Source organism: Tremella mesenterica (genome assembly GCF_000271645.1).
Source record: "Tremella mesenterica DSM 1558 unplaced genomic scaffold TREMEscaffold_6, whole genome shotgun sequence".
NCBI lineage: Eukaryota > Fungi > Basidiomycota > Tremellomycetes > Tremellales > Tremellaceae > Tremella > Tremella mesenterica.
In genome coordinates, this window is record NW_006711230.1 from 716,763 (window position 1) to 730,383 (window position 13,621).

At 50.2% G+C, this 13,621-nt stretch overlaps 5 protein-coding genes across 5 annotated transcripts; 2 read left to right on the top strand and 3 right to left on the bottom strand.

The window, feature by feature from the left end:
- Positions 1–38: 38 nt before the first annotated feature.
- On the bottom strand, positions 39–2,743 carry TREMEDRAFT_44294 (uncharacterized protein). Its single transcript, XM_007004940.1, has 9 exons — positions 2,618–2,743; positions 2,465–2,571; positions 2,236–2,421; positions 2,053–2,194; positions 1,960–1,991; positions 1,722–1,914; positions 1,454–1,677; positions 700–1,408; positions 39–655 (listed from the first exon to the last, which is right to left on the bottom strand). The coding sequence occupies exons 1-9, from the start codon at positions 2,649–2,651 to the stop codon at positions 132–134; spliced, it is 2,151 nt and encodes a 716-aa protein (XP_007005002.1). The 5' UTR covers positions 2,652–2,743; the 3' UTR covers positions 39–131.
- Positions 2,744–3,270: 527 nt separating this feature from the next.
- Positions 3,271–4,524, top strand: TREMEDRAFT_62809 (uncharacterized protein; the record flags this gene model as incomplete). Its single annotated transcript, XM_007005050.1, has 3 exons — positions 3,271–3,558; positions 3,630–4,253; positions 4,390–4,524. 3 exons carry the CDS (start codon positions 3,271–3,273, stop codon positions 4,522–4,524), a joined length of 1,047 nt encoding a protein of 348 aa, XP_007005112.1.
- Positions 4,525–5,516: 992 nt separating this feature from the next.
- On the top strand, positions 5,517–6,701 carry TREMEDRAFT_31493 (uncharacterized protein; the record flags this gene model as incomplete). The annotated part of the gene is made up of 5 exons (XM_007004886.1): positions 5,517–5,572; positions 5,754–5,780; positions 5,840–5,907; positions 6,091–6,257; positions 6,444–6,701. Coding segments are annotated over 5 exons (576 nt in total), but the record flags the coding sequence as incomplete, so codon positions are not given.
- A 322-nt stretch (positions 6,702–7,023) lies between these two features.
- On the bottom strand, positions 7,024–9,497 carry TREMEDRAFT_74024 (uncharacterized protein; the record flags this gene model as incomplete). The annotated part of the gene is made up of 3 exons (XM_007005179.1): positions 8,870–9,497; positions 7,268–8,763; positions 7,024–7,099 (listed from the first exon to the last, which is right to left on the bottom strand). Exons 1-3 carry the CDS (start codon positions 9,338–9,340, stop codon positions 7,024–7,026), a joined length of 2,043 nt encoding a protein of 680 aa, XP_007005241.1. The 5' UTR covers positions 9,341–9,497.
- Positions 9,498–11,442: 1,945 nt separating this feature from the next.
- On the bottom strand, positions 11,443–13,377 carry TREMEDRAFT_39371 (uncharacterized protein). The gene is made up of 5 exons (XM_007004914.1): positions 13,226–13,377; positions 12,814–13,130; positions 12,554–12,684; positions 11,882–12,426; positions 11,443–11,837 (listed from the first exon to the last, which is right to left on the bottom strand). The coding sequence occupies exons 1-5, from the start codon at positions 13,291–13,293 to the stop codon at positions 11,558–11,560; spliced, it is 1,341 nt and encodes a 446-aa protein (XP_007004976.1). The 5' UTR covers positions 13,294–13,377; the 3' UTR covers positions 11,443–11,557.
- Between the last annotated feature and the right edge of the window lie 244 nt (positions 13,378–13,621).

Here is a 13,621-nt window from a genome sequence, read left to right on the forward strand (position 1 = left end):
GCTTCATAGCCATAGACTGCGACGATCCAAGTACTATCGAGGACAAAAATACATGCATGTGATAAACTACTACGTGAATTGTAATTTTTGACTAGATCTTTCCATTTACGCACACTTGACGCAAACGACAATCACGCAGCGATATGTGACACATCCCGATCCCAATAACGGTGTCTTGCGACACCATCGAGGAACTTCTTCGAAAACTCAACACCCGTCCCAAGCGAATTGGCAAACACCACACCATTCTCCTGCACCACATCGCTCGCACCCTTGACACCCGTTGAAAAATCTCCAGGTAGACAGAGATCCGTGACGAACGGAACGGCGTTGCCTGTAGCACCAATCGTTTTGAAGTGCATGTACGCCTCTCGAACCGCGTGAATCAATCGACCTTGCTTGAATTTCTTGGCAAAAGCTTCGTCCGGCCCACCAACGAAAATGATCGCGTCGAAATGTGTCGAACGTGAGTTTTCGAAAGTAAACTCGGCAGTCAATGTCTCCCCTCCTGACGCCTTGACGGCGCCGGAAGCCACGCTGACTATCTTCGCCATCACCCCGGCAGCCTCCAACTCCGTCTTGAGAGGTGCAGCTTGCGAATAGTCGAAACCTGGTACGCAGTAGATACCCACTTTACGACCTTCGGCGGTGAATACTGATGCTTAGCGACGCCCTTATTGTCAGCAAGAGATAACCCACCTTGAGACTTTCCAGTAACCTGACTGAGATATTCCGACCTCTTTCCATGATTGGGGACCGCATCAGGGACCTTGACATCTTGCAAAGCTTCGGCTACTTGCAAGGCGAAATCGTGATCAACAAGGTTAAATCGTTCGATAGCGCTCTGTTGTACGACCGTCTCGAAACATTTGGAGAGCTCGAATTGCGCGGCCGCAATGATATGTTTCTTCTCGACTTCACTCATTGAATTGTAGAACAACTGAGCTTGACTGACAAACTCGTTGAACTTTGGACCGTGTGCACGCTCTTTGACACCGGAGACTTTTTCCGGATACGGGGCAAAGCCGCCTTCGGCGGGTGCGGTCAAAGGAAGAACGTCATGACGGTTGGGGTGATATGCCATGCGGTTTGACTTGCTGAACATGTTCGGCTTGCCATCACGTTGATTCGTGGCGAATGGACAGACGGGTCGGTTAACTGGTATATCACCAAAGTTGATGCCGAGACGAGTGATCTGAGTGTCTTGATAGGAGAAATTACGACCAGCCAGGAGAGGATCACTAGAGAAGTCCATACCGGGTACGATGTGCTGAGTGCAGAAAGCAACTTGCTCGACTTCGGTAAAGTAATCGACGGGATTGCGGTTCAACGTCAATGTACCAATGTTTTTGACGGGTACCAGATCTTCGGGGATAATTTTGGTAGCGTCAAGTAGGTCGAAATCGAACTGCCAAGGTCAGCGCAGTTCCGCGGCAGACCGAGAGGTGCCTACCTTGTGCTCATCTTCCTCGGCGACCAGTTGCACTCCAAGCTCCCACTTAGGGTACGCGCCCGCCTCGATGGCATCCCACAAGTCCCGACGATGGAAGTCTGGGTCTTGTCCATTAAGCTTCAGTGCCTCATCCCATACGAGGGAGTGAGTGCCAAGATGTGGTGTCCAATGGTATTTGACAAAAGTGCTCCTGCCCTCCGCGTTGATCAGACGAAAGGTGTGAACTGAACCTTAGCTCATTTGACTCCAGAGAATGAATACTGCCCACCTCCAAATCCTTGCATCATACGGAATGACCGTGGAATACCACGATCTGACAGAATCCATTGCTGCATATGGGTGGATTGCGGGTGCAAGGATAAAAAGTCCCAAGCGTTGTCGTGAGCAGTCTGGGCCTGAGGAATTTCATTGTGCGGCTCAGGCTTGAGGGCGTGAACGAGATCGGGGAACTTTATAGCGTCCTGCCGGTCAGATCAAAAACCTGATTGTTCACCTCTTTCACATACCTGAATGAAAAACACAGGCATGTCGTTACCAACTTTGAAGTCAGCATCGGACCGGTTTGCGAACAGATTTGCCTTGAGGGCAATGTAACTCACCCAAATCCCAATTACCTTCATCGGTGTATAATCTCGAAGCGAATCCACGAGGATCCCGCACGGTGTCTGCACTTCCACGAGATCCACCCACGGTGGAGAATCGTACATAGGCGGGAGTGGTTTTTCCCGTGTCTAGGAAGATCTGTCCGTCAGAACAGGTCTCATCGACCGGATGACACGTACCTTGGCGCTAGTGATTCCCGTCAAGGGGATATGGAGTTTGAACTCTCCAAACGCAGAAGCCCCGCGGGCGTGAACAACTCGTTCCGGAATTCGCTCATGGTCGAAATGACTGATCTTTTCCCGATTGTGGAAATCCTCTAGGACAGTCGGTCCTCGAGCACCAGCTCGAAGGGCTTTGTCTGTGTCCTCCTCCGTAAGTAGAGTAGGACCTGAGAGACGACAGACTCACAGAGACTTTTGTTCCAAAGTAAGTTGTCAATGGAGTCGTGCTGTCTTGGTGTATAGTGAAAGACTCCATCTGACGGGCCTTAGCATCACCGACAGTCGAGTTGACTACTGAGCTTTCAGCGGATACGATCGATAGGTGGGGAGAAGGACGAACCCTTGTCAGCCACTTGGTGCAATACTTGAGCCATCGTGACTGTTTTTGTCTATGCTAAAATATACGTAGGGCTGTATGAAAGGCGACTAGAGCGAAGTAGTGGCAAGAATAGTGGAAGGGAAGTCGATTGGGGAAGAATGGAAATCTGGATGAGACAAAGGTGTCGTCTATAAGAGGGGGCGATCATGACGTACGTCGGTGGCCGTGGGATGTTAACCGGCTGATGGCACAAAGCAAGAGATCTGGTTGGCCAGCAACCGTCCCCACTAGTTCATTGCCGATCTCGACTGCATCCACGATTCACGATCTAAGCCAGGTCCCAGATCCCAGACGTCATAGGCCGGTCGAGACACGCGTGGCCAGCACGCCCAACAACCACGTGGCGGAATGCGGAGAAATGTGGGTACGTGGCGGCCATCAGGTTGGGGGGATTCCTACCATAAGTAGTACTCGTTGTCACGAGTCGTTCGAACACACGACCTGTTCGAACACTCCTCTGCTCCCCGGTAGGTTTTGGTGCCCAGAATTTCGTCCTGCTTGAGATCAGAGGCTGTTCGAACGGCTCGTGTTAACGAGTACAGCGTGGACGACTCCATATGCAATGCATCACCCTTCCTTTAAAAATGTTCCCGACTCATGGTACTCACACCTCAATGCTGGCCTCGCAAAGCACCAATTGGATGGCACCACACCGTCCACACGAGCGAGGCTACGGCTACCATTTCAGTTCACCCCAATACTTTACTTCTATACCCTATCGCCTGCTAATTTCAGTGTTAAAACACAATTCGCGACACGATCTGGACGGTTTGACTCCACAATTCAAAGGTATCGGACATATCAAATGGCGACATGTGACCTGTGCAAGTCAGCCATCGGCGACGCACAACACTTATTCGAAGATCGCCCTCGCTCGCCTACGACCCTACAAACAGGCTAGAGTGGTTCGAATATCATCCTGACCAATGCCCTACACCTGCCCCTCATGATACTGTAACTGACGATGATGAAGCTGATCCACACACGAGTAAGGAGAACATCGCAAGAGGGTGGAAAGTGTACATCGCCTCATGATTACTGGAGAAGTAAGGGTGGACGGCCATCAAGGTTCTGGCTGGGTCATGTCCCTCCACCACCCGCACCTCTGACAGCGTGCCATGCAGCTCTAGCTTACGAAGCGGCGATATTGACGACTGGCGTATTAGCGGCAACAATATACGACCTCAGAGATAGGGATAAAAAGGAGAAACAGGAACAGGAGAGACGGACTGACGCGCGGACAATCAGCGATAGCGATATCCATATCGAATACGACAGCACCTCTGAGGAAGAGAGTCTTATAATACCAGGAGCAGATGAGGACTTGGAAGTCGAAAGTGCTGATACATCAGTACCCCCTCAACGCCAACAGGAATATATAGAAAGACGCACCGACATACCAACATCTGCGATATCAACCAATCAACAGTCAATCGCAACGGACTTTCACGGAAACCGACAAATCATACCTGACCGGGCAACCGAAACGCCCAGTTCCACCATGGACCCATCACGTCCCCCATCGATCACCAACTCGCAAACCCCATCACACACCCAATCGAAGCCCACATCCTACCAAATGACAAACCTCCCGATCGTAAGCTCCGAGTTTCCCTTGCCCTACTCCAAGCCAGAAACAAACGGAAGAGAGATTGGCCGTCGAGTACATCCATACCAACTGATGAGGCGATAATTGAGGGTCCGGAGGGTGAAGCAATAGGCATACATATCAGTCAGTCACGATGACAGCTGGAGTCGATGATGAAATGGGGTACCGGCGGTATAATCACAGAGGATCAGTCACGCAAGATGAAGTCGGATCATCGAGAGGAAGTCGAAGGCGAAGGAGGAAAGTCGGGCAAAAATGAGGGGGAGGGGAGGGTTGCCCATCACTCACACAATAACGTCAAACAATGACGTCATGGGCGAGCTGTTCTTCTAGTGGCTAGGAAATTGTGTTGTGGTTGCGAGGAACTTCGACGCCGCAAAAACGCGTGTTCGATTCACGCACAGCTCAACTTTTGCGCACATCGGATTCTACCCGCGGTGCGCTGCCTCATGCATCGCTAAAAGACTTCGAAGTGGCCAAGCAGCTGTTCAAGAGGGGTGGTCTACGCAGAACTCGTGCTTCGACCATAAAACCTCGTTCAAACTCCCAGCCTTTTTCCCGTTGCCTTGTGCCCGACCCCTGTGCATCTTCTCGTCGTTTCGTTCCTTTGTTCCCAAGGTGCCACGGCGCATCCAAACATACGGCAAACGTAGTACGGCGTATGGCGACTGGCTCACAGGCACATGGGCCGAGCGTACGCCGCGTCCGATCTTCCTTGCAAAGGGATACTTTCTTCACCCTTTCCCATGAACTCTGGCTCTTACGGTCCTTTTCCCAAAGTATCAAAGTGCTCCCTCGCCCGAGTAGGGCAAATGCGATTCATGGTAGGTTTGACGTGACCGAGCTCGGCTCTCCCCCCTTGAACTTCTTTCTCTCCACCTTTCTCACTCTCTTCTTGACGGTCCTTGCTACCCCTCCCTCATTGACTCACTCGCGATCATCACTAATTTCTCAAACACAACTGTCTGACTTTGGTCAAGTAAAGTCTCATATACGAAACAATACCCACCACTCGCTTCCACTGCGTGAATCTTACCCATGAATACTTGAAGGAAGTCGCTCCACAGGATAGGGACCGACGGGGAAGGTCTAGCGGTTTTGGGTCAACATCATGGCCCCTCCCGCTCGTCATGCGAGAGAAATGAAGCTTGTGGTAGTTGGTAGTGGTGGTGAGACTTCGTTCGCACTCTTCCCCCATAGTCGTACCATTTCACACTTGAAGTGGAAGATTGGTCTTTGACTGATGTCACAGGAGTGGGGAAGAGCGCAATTACTATCCGATTCACAACTGCTCAATTTTACGATCAGTACGTACCGTTTACTCAATCTTGCCCTTGCATATGCCGTACTACACCAGCCCAGAGGCCTCTTAAGGGATACGTTTCAAGTTTGCTTCCTAAAGATCATTCACCCGATTAGGGGATGGGGTAAATGTGTGTCGTGGAGAGAGGGGAAATGACTGCAGGATAACATTGAGCTTATTGACAGAGGTTATAATCCAACAATTGAAGATTCGTGAGTTTTGTCATGACGGCATGGACGGTAGATGGTCAAAGTCTCTGATTATATTCCAGATATCGAAAACAATTCGTGGTAGACGACGAAGCTGTTACATTAGAGATCCTCGATACTGCTGGACAGGGTCAGTTTTGTCTTCCTTCTCCCTACATCTCAAAACCCTTTGCAGCCTTCTCTTTACCACAATAAGGTATCCTCATTGTGAGCTGCCCTCTGGCCTTTACTGATACTTATCTCCGAAGGAGCAACAGCAGTCAGAATCAGATGCGACTCACGGTTTGGAGTTCCAGTTGAAGCTGATGACCAGAGGAATATGCAGCCATGGCAGATCAATGGTATACTTTCGGAGCGGGTTTTCTCCTCGTCTATTCTATCACCGACCGCCCAACTTTTGACTCCATTCCAGGCTTCCATCAAGATATTTTGAGGGTGAAAGATAGACCTTATGTTCCATGTGTAGTAATCTCGAATAAGGTGGGTCATTTGATCTATTCCGTTTCCTTCTGCCTCGTCATGCACCTTGACAAGTGCAAATGGACATTTGAAACTTGTATCTCCGCAACATTCCATTATAGACAGTCAAGGGTTCGGGACATCTACAACGATGCGCAATAATTAATGCAATGTTGTGGTCGACGTGGATGAATGGCTGACGAACAGTGCGATTTGGCACGATTACGTGCTGTAGGGCAGTTAGAAGGAAGAGATATGGCCCGTTCTATCCAAGCTCCCTTTATTGAATGTTCAGCAGTGGACGGTGTTAATGTGGATGTTGCATTCCGAGAATTGGTCAAGTTAGTGAGGAAAGAAGAGAGGGTGAGTCGTTCTTTTTCATGTAATTTCCTTGCGACAAATCCACTTTTCCCTGCATATCATACGTTTCAATTTCCTCTTTACCTTGCCAGGCCTGCCGAGTGACTTGGTCAGGGTGAAAACCGCGCAATAAGAGTGTCGGAAGATGAAGACTATCCATGGGGATAACAAGTTGGGTAACTGACAAGAAAGAGACAATCTCAAGCAGCTCAAAGATTACTCGCTCCTGCCGTTCATGAAGCCAAACCTTCCTCATCTTCACACTCCCGAGGGTGCTGTATTATCATGTGATTAGTTGATGCTGATGGGGACATTTTGTTATTTGCATGGATGGTTTGATGGGCGACGATGCATTTGGTTTCTCTACAACCTATTTGAGCCAACGTGTACACGCAAGAGTATCTCTGATGTATAGATATCAAGTTGTTCATGGAACCGGAGGACGGGAAGTGGAATTAGGACCGTCGATGATGGGTGGGACACGGTATATCAATGAATATTCGCTATTCGTCAGCTGCCATGAAAAGATAGAAAGCCGGGATGAAGATGATTGAAGTTGTGCACGGGTTGTAGGGCAAGGCTAGTTCAGGATGTTGACGAGAGATTCTTCTCTGCTGGATAGAGATGAGGACATATTGTGATGAAAGTGGAAGGAAAGTGTAAAAACGCACCTATCAGCAGCAGTCAAAGCCCAAGCTAATCTTCGCAAACCTAAATCATTCTGACCCACATCATGTGCGAGATAACCACCCTTCTGAGCCAACCTAACGGAATGTGCCAAATGTCCGCCCTTTCTGACTGGACTCAAATCCATCCTGTACGCTAATAACTTGGAAACCACCATCATATCATCCGTCGGATCATCTTCCTCGGCTAATTGCATAGCCAACAAACAAGTGTCGGTATATCTTTTAGAAGCAGCAAAAGGAAAATCCCCTTCGTCGGCCCGACCTTGACTGATCAGACCTGCCAAGGAAGGAGGTAACTTTTGGTTTTGCCCAAGAACGTTGAAATTGGTTTGTGTAGCATATGCCAAAAAGCAATAAGCAATGGCGACTGTGGTGGCGTCACCTCGGGCGATGGGACGGTGGTGTAAGTCTTGCCAATTCGAACGCCATTTTTCGGCATAAGCCTCGACGCCGATCAAGAGTTGGGAAGAGTCTTCGGTGAAAACATATCGGAAAAGGACATCTTGCTGCGGGACGGGAGGTAAATGATCCAGTAAACCCTGCACGGCTACCGCATAACGATCGATTCGACTAGGGCGTGTAGCTGAAGCTTTGTTGATCCTACGCAGATTTTCTGCGGGATCGATTTTACTCGGTCTTGAGGGAGAAGAAGACCTAGATCGTTTGATAGGTCTCAAATCCCCAGAGATTACTTCCTGGGGAGATATATTCGGAGGACCATTGTGGACACGTTTGACACCGGTTATAGGACTTGCATGACTTTCCAATTCGTCCAATTCATCTTGAGTTCGCAAGAGTGCTGACGAATCCCCACCAGTGATCTCGAGTAAATCGGCGATGGTCGATCGGGGGGGACCCAAAGGGACAGACGTAATTCGAGGTGGGGAACGATCTCCCCGCGTTTTTTGCAGATCCCGGTTCGGATGGGCGTCTTGAACAACCCATGTCGGACCTACGCCATGTTCGCTAGACGCATGCGTTCCTGTACGAGGACTGGACGAGTCTGATTCCGGCTCGTACGATCGTCTTGGTCCCGTCGTGATTGGACCTGTATCTGGGTGTTGAGTAACCGGGATCGAAGGATCATTCGGACCGGCATTGACGGGAGCGTGTGTCCACCAGCGTCGGGCTTGCTCATCTCGCCATACTTCGCGAGGGTCGTGTCGATCCCGTGGGTCAAATGGCCCGGACGGTCCCGGTCCAATTCCAGGTTGAGGATGAGGACGGGGCTGTTCCGGAGATGGGAGACCTCCATTGAGGTAGTTAAGGGAATGAGGATGGGTTCGTGAGGGATGTGGGAGAGAAACAGCTTGGGGTCGAGTGTCAGAATTAGAATTGGGATTGGGATGAGAACGTTGTGTTACCGGTCGATCAGAGTCGTTCTCTTTGTATGGATTATTATTCTCCGCTTCTTGTGAATAATCACATTGATGACCTTTACGAAGACATGAAGAGCATGCAGGTCGAAGTTGATCACACTGTTTGTAAGCTCCTTTATATGTCATAGTGAGAAGCCCGTGGCCCATTCAAACAGATGATGTGTATGTGGGTCGGAGGTAATGGGAACATGTATGGAATGCTCACTCTGATTTTGCGACGATGACAGAGCTCGCAGCTACTCTTCCTACTCTTCGCCCCGCTGCTCTTATTCGGATTCGCAGCCCTCTTCGGCGAGATGGTACGTTGACCCTGAGGTGTGTGTTCATGCGTCAGCGTCGTTCGAGGGTTTCCGGTGGGTTGTGGCGAAGGCGGAGTGGGGTAAGCGCTTGGTACCCATAACGGTCTGATGGGTTCTCGAACGTCTCGACTATCGCGGGACTCTGGAGGGGCAAAATTGAGTCTAGGAAGAGTTAGGTCGGGAGGCGAACCATTACGAGAAGGAGGATCTGATACTCCGGTCCTACTGGATTGAGGGTATATGGAGCGAGCCGATAAAGGTGGCGGAGAGATGGAACGATTATGTTCTAAGATACGGATTGGTGGAAGTTGTATAGGTGGTAATTGTGAACGTCGTTCGGACGAAGCGGAAGCAGGAGGGGAGAACATGGCGGACATGGTGATGTGTCTTGTACCGTTAATACAGAGGATGGATGACTGAGAAGAGAGATGTTGTTATGGTCCGGGTGATAGAAACGAGATTGAAGAACCAATATGATGAAACAGAGAAGTAGTACCGGGGACCGGGTAAGCGGGCGGAGAGAGAGTGAGAGGGATGAAGAGAGGATGAAGAGAAAGAAGGGGGGAGAAACAAAGTAAATCACGTAGCTCCTAGCTCCAACGGGATAGCAACGTATGGCACTAGTCTAGGCTTTCTCAGCACCGCGCACCGCACGCCGCGCCGCGCCGCACCCCCAGGGCAAGGGGCGAAAGCAAGGGCAGAAAAGATGGGTATGATCGAGACCGAAACTCCGGACCGAGAACATGAAAGTGTCAAGGGTAAAAACGGAGGGTAAGGGTTGGGTCCGCAGTGTGGTTCTTTCACGGAATCTTGTGTTCCGAGGCGTTCTGGAAACCCCGGGACCTGGATAAGAGAGGGAAAAGCGAAATTCGAATTGAAAAAAGGGATTTTTATGGCGCAAGAGGCGAGGGACAATGACCGACGGGAATTGAATGACTTTGGGACTTCGGAGATGAATCGCCGACCGAATTGTTCTCCTCAAATGTGTGTCTTTATTTTTGAGACCGAAAGTAGAGAAATCTCTTTCCGTTCCTCCGTTCCATAACCCTTTCTGATCCCATCAAAATCATCGGATCATCCATGCAATCCTCTGAACCGATACTTTTCCTCTCTTCCCTGCCGAAGTGCCGAGAATCGGGAGTCCAGAACATTTTACCTTTACTTTTCATTATGAAGCAAAGCCCGAAGGCTAGGCGTGTGATACGTGAGAAATTGACACTTTTGCATGCTATTCAAAAGTCGATCATTCAAGTGTCTCTCGGCGTACGGTGTACGGCGTGCTTTACTCTTCTCTTTTCACGACTTACGGCCCTGAGTGCTCGTCTTCCACTTCTACCCTTCAAATGCTGCGGCGTACGGGCGTGTTACATGCGAAATGCGGCGTCGGATCATGTTTCTCCCGATTCAAAAAGCCTAAAAACTCTCCTTTACATCCGGAGATTCCTTCTTTCGGTTTTTTTGCTGTGCTTCATTCGACTAGTCATAGACCTCGAAAACACTTTCTTCTTTTACCCAAAACGAATGCAAAGTTCTCAAGGATGCTTTGATCGTCTACCGATCTCCGACAGGCCCGACACTAAGGGGTAAAAGCTAAGCTCACATAGAAATGAGACCGATCGGCGGTACTAGGAACTCTATCCCTCGCTTCGAAGTTTAATCAAAAACCGTCGGCACCCCGGCAAACAAAAAAAAAGGAGAAAATCATCATTGGACACGGACACCGAGTCTCGGACCATACTTGTACCTTTTCTTCCGTCTCATGAGGGTTAGACGTAAGGCACTAGCTCGTACGCCCCTGTCCGATCAGTCCAAAAACGACGTAATTTATCGATTGAACGCTCCACTCTGCTTTTAGCAGCCTCCACTTGGGAAAATTCATATCCCAGCAACCGGCCCTACTTACTAAGATTTTTTTTTGGATAAACTTCCATCCACTCCCTCAACAGGTCAAGTCGAGTGACTTCGGCCAGTAGACACACTCGGGGTGAAGGCCATGAATCGTCGAGCGGCGTTTGAACGGTTTACCCCTCTTGTCGATCGACGCCGATCTCGCCCTGAACTCTGTTCTCTCCGCCGAGGCTTGGCGCCCTGAAACGGGTCTAATGACATACCACCGCTTTCCGAAAATCACGGAGCGGAGATCTGCCTGGATTCCGGTCGCAGCAGAAAGCACGAGCAGATGATTCCGTCCGCGGCCGGTTGTGCCGCTTGTGTGTGCGATGGAGAGCATTGGTGGCAAGTGGCGGAAGGTTTTGTATGCGCCTCTTGTTCCTCTATCCGCCTCTTCGGCTCTAGGAATGATTGTGCAAGAATCGCAGGACGTGCTGTGTGCACTGTGCAGGGATGCAGCTACCTCTCACCACCTTTAGTGTGATGACGGAGATCGCTGATCCTCTTGGCAGGGTATGTGGCAGGGGAATAGCCGGATAACGATGCACCCACATGGCCACATGGCCACATGGAAGCAACATGGAACATGCAGCATGCAGCACATACATATTTGAATACCACTACAATTGATACCAGGTGATCATCGAAATTCCATCATCCTCCATCAACGGGAATAATTCCACCGAACTGCGCTAGACCTTGACTCACTTGGCCGCCGCAAAGCCAACGGCGTTTCTGCCGAGATCGTAGACGGTGACCACCTTGCGGAGGAACACATCACCGACGATCCAGAGAGGTCCGATGGGAGCAGGTATATCCATACCGGTGAATGATGAGATGCAAGTACCACCAGCGTTGAGCACGTAATCTTCGCCCTTGAGCACCCAGTCGATTCCGCCCATGGTCAGGGACAATTCGGGAAGCGATGGCACCGTGTTGCAGTCGACAGTATATTGACCGTTCCATGACTTGGTTGCACCGATTCTCATCATCAGCACTTATCACCTCTTCAATGCAAGGTAACTCACTCCTTGTTCAGCATCTCGGCAACATCAGAGGGCATGACGATGAGAGAAGTACCAGTGTCAATGGCAGCGCCGGTGTTCTCCAACTCGAGCTCTTCTTCGCCAAATCCAATCTTCTCCAATTCGACCTCCCAGTAACCTTTACGTCTGATAGGCACATATTGGATTTTCCCAGTATAGGCAGAGTCATCAACACCACCAAAGATACACTCTCCACCGTCATTCTCATCTGAGCCGAGACGGAAGGAAAAGACAGGCTCGTCGAGCAGACCGCGGTTGAGCATGGTGTAGAAAGGCGGCACGATATGATTTACCGAGATGGTGTCGTAGGCGAGACCCATGATGCCGTCAAACTTGCCAAAAGCGAAGGCCAAGCCAGGCTCTTTAGTCGCCTCGGCGAAGTCTTGGTGCTTCAACGATAGATCGGCGATGGTCACAGTGTCCGACGAGACGAAGCCCTCAAGAGAACCAGAGCCGTAACGGATAGCGAAATCTGATCCGTTGGCTTTGTATGTGGACGATGCGGAAGAATCGTATTTGCTGTGAAGCTGTTCGTGAGCTGTGAAAAGCAGAGTGCAAAGGAGGAGATGCGTAGGTGATCTTCAAAAAAGGTGGAAGAGGCTCGACCAAGCTAGTGACACGAGTCCTGGCACGGAGAGGGAAAATGACACTCACGAAACAAGCGATCGACGTGCATGAAGATGACGGGACCCAGAGATTGGAGGAACCCGTGTCCAAAACGACCTTGAACTCTTGTGGGGGAGTGCCGATGGTGATGGGGGCATAATATTGTGCGTTCATATAGTCTATGGCACCATCAGCACGTGTCCCTCACAGAGCAGGTACTTCATCGACGCACGAATACCATAGACAACAGAGGAAGGTTATGACGAGTATGTTTTGATGTGTTTTGATTGAAACCGTGGGTGTCTCACCTGACAACGGCACTCCATGACCACCCTTAAGCACCCTCTTCTCACTGTCCCCCTGTCCAATCATTTGAGCCCAGAAGCGTTCCACATCCTCGTCACTGAAATCGGGGGCATGATGCCCCTCATGCTCATAATGTTTGTGTTTTCTGCCCGCTCCGCCAAACCCCATGAGAGGATTCTGTCCCAGGAGAGCCTGCTCATGGGACTGACCGAGATGTTTGTGACGCAGGAACTCTGCCTCTTGCTCCGGCGTAGGACGGAAGTCGGACGCATCGGGGAGAAGAGAATTGGCATTGAGAGGGAGCTTCTTGAGCTTCATCCTATACATATCAGCACATGACTCGATCGACGACCTATGGTAACTAGACGCGCTTACGCAGCCTCTCCGCATTCGATTAGAAGATGGATCACTCACCGATGCACACCAGCATCTGCTGAGAGAGCCGCAGCTATAGCTGCGATGGCCAAAGCACCTGTCTTCATATTGTGTTGCGATGTATGGATGAGAAGAGGAGGAAGATGATGTTGAGAGGAAGGAAGGAAAGAAAGAGAGAGAGAGAGAGAGGGAGAAAGGGGTTGCTGAGCAGCTGTAAGCGGATGTGACGACAGCCCCGCCACCAACGGATCATGCCGCTTGGGGAAATCTTCGGCGTTTTACTCGATACCCCGCCGTGTGGCAAATCCATGTCAGACTTTGGAACGGTCAATGACGGAGTGAGTAAATGAATGCATGAGTTGTAGATGCTCTATGTGATACTGCTACATTGTACGGCGAGTCACAGATTATAATTTGATCTGAGTGGTTGTGAAA

Coding starts and splice junctions, on each gene's coding strand:
- TREMEDRAFT_39371 (XM_007004914.1), bottom strand. CDS start 13,293: ATGAAGACAGGTGCTTTGGCCATCGCAGCTATAGCTGCGGCTCTCTCA. Junction 13,131..13,225: donor GCAGATGCTGGTGTGCATCG/GTGAGTGATCCA, acceptor TGATATGTATAG/GATGAAGCTCAAGAAGCTCC. Junction 12,427..12,553: donor GCACGTCGATCGCTTGTTTC/GTGAGTGTCATT, acceptor GCTCACGAACAG/CTTCACAGCAAATACGATTC.
- TREMEDRAFT_44294 (XM_007004940.1), bottom strand. CDS start 2,651: ATGGCTCAAGTATTGCACCAAGTGGCTGACAAGG. Junction 2,422..2,464: donor ACTTTGGAACAAAAGTCTCT/GTGAGTCTGTCG, acceptor CTTACGGAGGAG/GACACAGACAAAGCCCTTCG. Junction 1,409..1,453: donor CCGAGGAAGATGAGCACAAG/GTAGGCACCTCT, acceptor TGACCTTGGCAG/TTCGATTTCGACCTACTTGA.